This window comes from Vigna unguiculata, chromosome 11, assembly GCF_004118075.2.
Source record: "Vigna unguiculata cultivar IT97K-499-35 chromosome 11, ASM411807v1, whole genome shotgun sequence".
Lineage (NCBI taxonomy): Eukaryota > Viridiplantae > Streptophyta > Magnoliopsida > Fabales > Fabaceae > Vigna > Vigna unguiculata.
In genome coordinates, this window is record NC_040289.1 from 30,073,177 (window position 1) to 30,081,493 (window position 8,317).

Below are 8,317 nucleotides of genomic sequence, written 5' to 3' on the forward strand. Positions count from 1 at the left end.
TTATCCAATTTTCAAAACATATGCTTGACATGGACAAGAATGCAATATTGGGAGTTTCTACAAGCCAGCTTGCATCACATGGCATAGTTGTTTCACACAACTGGAGTAAGGGGGATTGAAGGGCATATATACCTCCACAACTAGATTGAATTTGACAACCACCATTGATGTTTACTTTTCAAATAATAGTTTTAGAACTCACATTTCTTTCATGTACTAAACATATCTCTTAAGCAGAGATTATTGAAGTAAGTTTATCCTTATTTTGACAAGTCTTAACATGTTTAGAGAACTTTTGTATTTGACATTGTTGTTTTTAGAAGTGATGTGTGAGAGAAAGAGACACAGTGAGCAATTGGTATTGTCCCTTATGGACAGTGACCAATTATAGTGACCTTGATGAGCTTTCATGGCTCAACCAAAGTTCACACGCCATTGACTTTGAGGAACTTAAGAAATTGCTTCATCAATCATTAGGGTTTGTCATGTGGAACCTTCAACCATTGTAATGTTATCCAACTGTAACCTGCCAAATTATTTTTGAAAAAAAGATAGAAACATGGTTTCTAACACTTTTTTTTATACTTTTTTCATGAATCAATTTATTGAAAGCTACAAAATCAATGAAAATAACTATTCAATAAAAAGCATAGGTTTCTTTATAGCATGAAAGGGTGTAGCTAAAGAGTACATTCCCAACATTTCTCATTATTTGTTAATGGTGAATTATAAACAAAGAAACCATAACCTAAAATTAGATTTTATATATATATATATATATATATATATATATATATATATATATATATATATATATATATATATATATAATAAAGAGAGTTTTGCTACTACTAGGATAATTATGAGAGATCTTCTTTAACCTTAAATATTCATCTTTCATTTCCTCTTACTTTAATGGTTAATTATTAGTTACTTATTAAAATCATTAGATTAAAAAATATTAAAGGTTAATTTTGAAGTAAATCTTACAGTAATTACTCTTGGAATATCTTCATTCTAATATATATATATATATATATTTCTAATATATATATATATATATATATATATATACATGGCCTCATCTGATAGAACAAAGTAAAGCCAACATAGACTTTATTTTTGTACTGTTCCTTTTTATTTTGCTTTCTCCTGGTATTAGGAATGGTTCAAATCTTTTCTGCAATCATTATCCCGCTCAACTTCATGGGAGTTAAGAAAATGAATATGGCACAAAGGTCGGAAAGAACTGAATAAAATGAATTGCTGATATAAATTTTCTCTAAGGGTGAAGCATGAAGAGTTGAAGAAAGAGTAATCTCTTCTTATAAAGCCTGCAATTTACATGATATTATATATATTTATATATACTACAGTAAGATTGAATGCACTCTCTTCCTCTCCTCAGACTTGTGATAAATAAATGTTGTCATAAAAATATGTAAGTGGTTGGTTGAACAAACAGAAATAGTAAAGTAATGTCACCACTTCCGCTGTGCACGAACTTTCTCTCCTCTTGCTCTTGACTTGTCAATTCTTGCTCGTCTTGAAAACTCTTGGATCTTTCGATCATGCTCTTTCAGCATCTGATCCATGTTGCTTGATGACACCATTAATGGACCTGAGAGGTATATCTTGTTTCCCATCGACTCCCTCCCACCCTGAAACAGTGTCCCCACATCAATTTTCAACAAAAAAAAAAGTGTTGCAATAGTGGTCAAATATTCATTCATTGTTGCCACAGTACTTGGACTCCATTTACTATAATTAGTGACCTATCATCTGTGATTGTTACATTCAACTGCTAGGGAACATGGGAACTTCAGCATTGCATAAAAAGAAGAGCAAAATTTTATCGAAACAAAAAAGTGTGACAATGTTAGGATCCGATTGAAATGTATGGAACTTCAGTCTTAAGTTCTGTGTTGAAAGTCTCTAGAAATAAGGTTAATTTACGATATATAAACGAGTGTGCAAATTTCGTCTTATAAACTAGTTTAGTGGGGTTAAATTAGGCTTAAAATTCACTTCTTGACATTATGTAACTACTACAATTAGCTTTTGTGGTGTGATTCTCCTAAGGTTTTTATCAAACAGTTTACTGAATGCTCATAGAAAGATAAAGAGTTAGATATAACTTTGAATATAACTAGTAGACTTCATAAAAATACAACAATAATAACTAACCGGAGTTGATTTTTCGGTGGGGACCCTTCTGCTTTCGATTTGATTGTGATCAACAATCCGTTTTTGTTCCTGTCTTCTTCTGGACTCTGATCCGTTAGTTGACTCCATTGATTTTCTTACTTCACTTGGTTTTCTGTGGTGCAATTTGTCCTCCTGATCTTCTGGCAACAATGTCCTAGATGCCACTAGACCAGATAGTTTTGATAGATTCCCTCTGATTGAAGCAGGAGGTACATCATCAACTTCCTTTGCACCCTTTGCCCAAACAGAACCAGCAACTAATGGACCTGAATGTGATGGCTTCTTATATATATGCCCAGAGAAATTATTTTCCATTGCTTTAGCATCTTCTGACTGTTTGTGAGGGAAAACCAGAATCCCAGACACTGCTCCCCTATGAGGGTTGTATAATTCACTTCGGTTCTTTGAGCTGGAATAACGTCCTTGCTGCATCAGACAACAGTAAGATAAGCCTAGTGGAAGAAAAGTTAAAAAGAAAATAGGACAGTGGAGGTAACATGTGAGAAGAGAACAAGAATACTTAAAATGTATTGAAAAATCTCCTAGCTGAATCAAGAGACAATTGAAAGCAAAAAATTTTATTTTCTTTTGCCCAATTTCACAGCCAATAAACTGAACACAATTTGCCCAATAGACCAAGGTAATCATAGAGGCAAGTTATACAATAAAATTTGAAACTTTTCAGATCACCTGTACTGATACAGCTGGGTCGGTATTGTCTTTTGCTGTGAAGCTGGCCCTGTTCCCTTTTTCTTGTCTAACTCCCGAGGCAACTTTTTGGTCCCTACCTCCAATAGCTCCTTGCCTAAGATGATAAAAAAAAATGAATATATATTACTTATCATTTATAAGCAATAGGTTGCAAATGTATGAATCAAGTCATGCAGAAAGCACGGCTAACAGTTGTGGTGAAACAAATGAAGGTAAACGGTAGGAGCAGCATGGACCAAATGTAACTATGTGTTCAAGGCTTCAATTATCAATAATATGAAAACTTATTTTACTGGAAGTATACAAGAGATCCCATTATTGATGATTTTGTTCATGGCAGAGATGTCAGCATTCAAAAGAGACTAATATGATCCACAATGAACTTGTTCAGATTAAGCCATATATAAGTTACACTCCAAGAAAAAATTTCCATTCCAGAGACTGAAGCCGCCATAACAATATTAATTACTAAAGTTACATATAATTGTTTTGGCCTCAAAATAAATACAGTTAACCTATATCAGTGTACCTTCTGGCTTCATCTCGTAACTTAGCATCAATTTCCTTGCTGGGAGCATATTTTGGTAAACTTGATGGATCACAAGGCACAGGCTCTGATGTAAAGAACTGCCAACAAAATGGGGAAATATAAAAAATGGAGAATTGCACGCCTATAAGCAGGTTAGAAAGAAAAAAAAGGTTCCTAAAATATGTTGGACATAATTGTGCAAGAATTTTGATTATTTTTACAACTTCATAACATAGCAGTACAGTAACAACAATATCTCTTGACTTGTCTATTTGAATCTGACTTCCTGATTCCCCTGTATTGAATGGTGGGAAGATTCTCTTCAAAGCGCATAAAGGAAAAGGAAAAGGAAAAAGAAAAAGAACAAATGTAGAATAGCATGAATGTCAAAGTGTAAAAGAAGTACAAAACTAAATGTAACTCATTTTAGCAGGTGATGATGGACAAAAATATTTAGAACTAAGAACTTATATTGAATATTGACACATCACTGAGATATCAAACGTTTGCAATTTGGATACTTCCAATGTCAGGTAATTCCTATTTGTCTGATCACATATTCTTCCCCAGATATATGAGAATCTAAATGAGAATGAATTACAAGATAGAGATTTACGAAATATGTGATTCGAAAAACTTTGATTTGTACGTCCGAATGAGAAGCATTAATCACACTTTTGTGTGCATCTATTGGCATATCACTTATGGTTGATCACAGTGATGTCATGGAAGCAAGCAACATGAAGAGCTTCACTAAACAATGATACAAATTTTCCTTCAAATACCACTGAGATTATATAGGGAAAAGAAAGTCAATCAAATGCTATAACTGCTTGCCGGGGATAAAAACCAGCTTACCTCGCTTTTCAGAGCAGCTGCTGCAGTCCCTCGTTGTGCTGGCTCTACTGAAAGCAGTGTCTCTATAAGTTTTACAGCAGTAGATGGGTAGTCCTTAAATGTCTCAGCAACACATCGTCTATAATGGTGTGGCGGCCTGAATACTGTTGAATGTGACAGCCGCAATTTAAGCCAATACTCATCAGATGGTGAACCGCAAAGTTTAAAAATTCGATGCAATTGCTCAACCTACAAAGAAATAAAGATACTAGATTATTAACAACAATACTAGTATTAGAAAAATGATGGAAACTGCACTTATATATATATACTCATACCTCTGTTTTTCCTGGTAAAATGGGCCTTCCAGTATATAGTTCACCCAGTATGCAACCAGTGCTCCACAAATCCACTGCAACCCCATAATGATTTGCTCCAAGTAAAAGTTCTGGTGGTCTATACCATAGAGTTACTACTCGGCTTGTCAATGGGACACTGTGGCGGGGGTCAAAAAAACTTGCCAAACCAAAATCAGCGATTTTTAAGATTCCATTATTGTCAATGAGAAGATTTGAGCCCTTTATGTCGCGGTGGAGCACACCATGACTATGACAATGATCCAATCCACTAAGAAGTTGCTGCATGTAGCACTTTAGCTGACATATAAAGAATATTGTTGTTTTAGGAGTATTCTATTAAAAAATTGAGTATAAAGCAAACATGTTACATACATAGCTACTTTTCTATTCTTGTAGTCCTATACCAGACATGTACATGCAAAAAAATCTGAACTTCATGTAAAATAGATTGAGTAAATGAAAATAAATCACTGTTACCTGTGCTTCAGAGAACTTGATTTCAGGATTTGATGCAAGTCCTGTAAGATCATGCTCCATATACTCAAAAACAAGGTACAAGCTGCGAGACATATGCGACGTTACCAAGCCCTCCAATTTTATAATGTTTGGATGGTCAAGCCTACGCAGAACATGGATTTCCCTTGCCATAAACTTCACACTCTCAGGATCAAGATTGTCAAAGCGTACTTTCTTCAATGCAACAAACTTGCGGTTAATCACATCCCTTGCCTTATAAACAGTACTATAAGTTCCTTGCCCAATCTGCATAATAGAATGCCATCATCATATCATTCATTCACCAATATAAGAAGTTTATACTCACAAAAACAAACAAGACAAAATCAAACCAGTCTAACAGTCATTCTTTTTTTAAAAACATCTTGAACTCCAAACCAATACACAAACAGATTGATGCAGCATCTTTGACATGAAGCGTTCAGCAGACAGTAAGAATTACAGAACAGTTTGATTATGATATAAACACAGACAGCAGACAAGACCACTTACTTTGTCCAACTTCTCAAAATTATTCGCTCTCCGAGGTATCCATCCCTTAATAGCTTCACCAGCAACAGAAGAAAGCCATTCTGGCCATCCAGCTGCAACTTGTTCTCCCTCTATAGCCTTTGGAATTCTTCCAGGGCCAATATGATCCACAACAGTCACTTCAGGCTTCTCTGTTCTCTTCTTCCCATCATGATCAACATACAATTGCCCTGAACCATTGGCCTTCTTGTCAATCAATGAACCTTTTACACGGCCACCTTCTATTATCACATCTTTAGCTCCACCTTCATCAACCCTCCTAGTCGAATTCAACCGCAAAACATTCAACTCTGAAGGCCTTGTGCTATACGATTGCAATTTCTTAGTGACACCTACCTTGCTGTCCTCTACAGCTGAACTCTTAGAGCATAAGCAACCCATGTTGAAGCACAACGATATCACATCAACTTCACAAAATTATTATCCTTCAAAAAGTAGGATCGCCATCCACCAGCACCACTTCTTCCAACAACTCCACCAAAACTCATAAAAATTAAGTCACCCACTACACAGTACCTTCTTTTCTCCCTATTCAAAAGTAAAGACGAAAACTTTCCTTCATCGACACATACCCATTTCAAAATCAGATACCAAAAATCCAACACTGAAATATTCCACCCCCACCCAATTCAAAAGCTCTAAGCTTGAACCAAACCCACAATTCATAACCCTCCAACAAGAATCGCTAACTGTCATAAAGGAATCATTGTTCAATAAAGAAAGAAGAAATCCAAGCAATAAAAAACAAAAGATATAAGAGTTTGAGATGAATGAAGGTGATAACACTCAGAGAGTATTATGATTTACGAACAATGGAATCAATTAATGAAGGAAAAAGACAAGGTGGACCTTTGAATTGGGATTAAGGGTAAAAATGGATCAGAGGCTTAACAAGAAAAAAGTGTGGTGGGGGGTATGTCTGAAAGTTCAACGCGTATTCAGACATTAAAAAGAACATTATCATCAACCAGACAACAACCTTAGACGGCTTTTGCCGGCTAGGCTCAGTCAAAAGACTCCACTTTCTCTCTTTCTCTCACACACACACACACAAACACTTTCCCTTTCCCTCTCTCTCTCTCTCTCTCTCTCTCTCTCTCTCTCTATCTATCTATATTCTCTAGTGATGCATGATTCCATACAGTGTTGTGACTCTCTCTCCCTCCACCACGTTTCTTCTGTCAAAAATACCATTGGTGTTAGTTTTGTGTTCAAAACCTCTGTGTTGGTCGTTGAGTTCTGTTTGGAATATCAATGCTCTGCATTAAACGCGTTTTTAATTTCTCTCCAATTTTTTATTACTTTTCCCTTCTTTTTTCATAGTGCAGGGTAATAGTGTCCATTGGATTTTTTTAAATTAAAGGCATTCCTCCTTGATCAGTATCAATTTGGTATTTCTTAGTCAAGAGTTTAAGAATCGATTTAAGAACTTCCTAAAGTAAACAAACGTTACAAATTGCTAAAAATACCTTACAAATTAAGATAGAAAAAGATTAATTTAATAACAGGGTTAGTTTAATACATAAAGATTATTTTTAAGAAAAAAGTGAATAAAGGTTAAAGTTCTAGCTTTTTTAATATATAAATTATTATCATTTTAATTATTTTATTATATATTTTATAAAAATATTTTTATTTAAACACTTTCTAACTTTTTGGAACTATTTAGTATTTTTTTTATCACCTAACATGAGTAAAAAAACAATCAGTTGACATTTTTAATCGATTTCTCTTTTAATAAACCATTTTCTAGTATTCTATAGAATTATGTATACTTTAAATTCTCCCAAGTTTTATGAAATGAGGAAATGATGTTGCATCAAGATTAATATTTCATTTTGATGATATTTTAGTATTTTTAGTATTTTGAAGGCTTTCTAAGTATTTGAGACTTTTATGTAATTTCAGACTTTTTCTATAATTCTTCTAACTTAGAGGGTAGGAGTCAATTGTTGTAAGTGACACTGATAAATCATTTTATTTTAGTTGATGTGGAAATTTTATGTAGATGTTGAATTTATAGTGAATGTGAATGTTGAAGTTATTATATTTTAATAATTAGTCATAGATATATGCGTGCTTTTTTATAATTGATAGTTTTAATAAATTAAAATTATTTTAATCCATTGAAACAAAGCTACAAGCCAATACTTTAGAGTTTTAATATATTAAAAAAAGATTTTAAATATGTTAAAATCAATGAAGTTTGAATTTTAAATAATTTTAATCAATTAAAAATGATTTTAATTGATTAAAAGAACGTCATTGTAAAGTTTAAGTTTTAAATGATTTTAGTTTATCAAATTTTATTTTAATCAATTAAAATACAGCTAATTACATGAATTTGAGTTTTAAATGATTTTAATTGAATAATATGATTTTAATTGATTAAAATATTTTTAATTAATTAAAATGTTTTTCATTGCAAACCTAAAAGAGAAAAAAGCATCTCTACATATTAAAAAGACCTTATAATCCATTAAAAGAACTTGTATACATTAATTTAATCGAATTCAAATAATGGATTAAAGAATTACTTACAACGTACTATAAAATCAAAATATAACTCAAAAAAATAAAACAAAATAACCAAGACCTTAATTTCTTGTATTTTCAATGAATTATG

The 8,317-nt window shown here is 33.0% G+C and overlaps 1 protein-coding gene across 1 annotated transcript; it reads right to left on the minus strand.

The window, feature by feature from the left end:
* Window positions 1–1,303: 1,303 nt before the first annotated feature.
* LOC114169150 (probable serine/threonine-protein kinase At1g54610) lies at window positions 1,304–6,922 on the minus strand. Its single transcript, XM_028054189.1, has 8 exons — window positions 5,653–6,922; window positions 5,122–5,406; window positions 4,624–4,941; window positions 4,307–4,534; window positions 3,449–3,546; window positions 2,899–3,013; window positions 2,188–2,634; window positions 1,304–1,661 (listed from the first exon to the last, which is right to left on the minus strand). The coding sequence occupies exons 1-8, from the start codon at window positions 6,070–6,072 to the stop codon at window positions 1,482–1,484; spliced, it is 2,091 nt and encodes a 696-aa protein (XP_027909990.1). The 5' UTR covers window positions 6,073–6,922; the 3' UTR covers window positions 1,304–1,481.
* Between the last annotated feature and the right edge of the window lie 1,395 nt (window positions 6,923–8,317).

Coding starts and splice junctions, on each gene's coding strand:
- LOC114169150 (XM_028054189.1), bottom strand. CDS start 6,072: ATGGGTTGCTTATGCTCTAAGAGTTCAGCTGTAGAGGACAGCAAGGTA. Junction 3,547..4,306: donor CAGCTGCTCTGAAAAGCGAG/GTAAGCTGGTTT, acceptor TTTTGTTGGCAG/TTCTTTACATCAGAGCCTGT. Junction 2,635..2,898: donor ACCCAGCTGTATCAGTACAG/GTGATCTGAAAA, acceptor TGTCTGATGCAG/CAAGGACGTTATTCCAGCTC.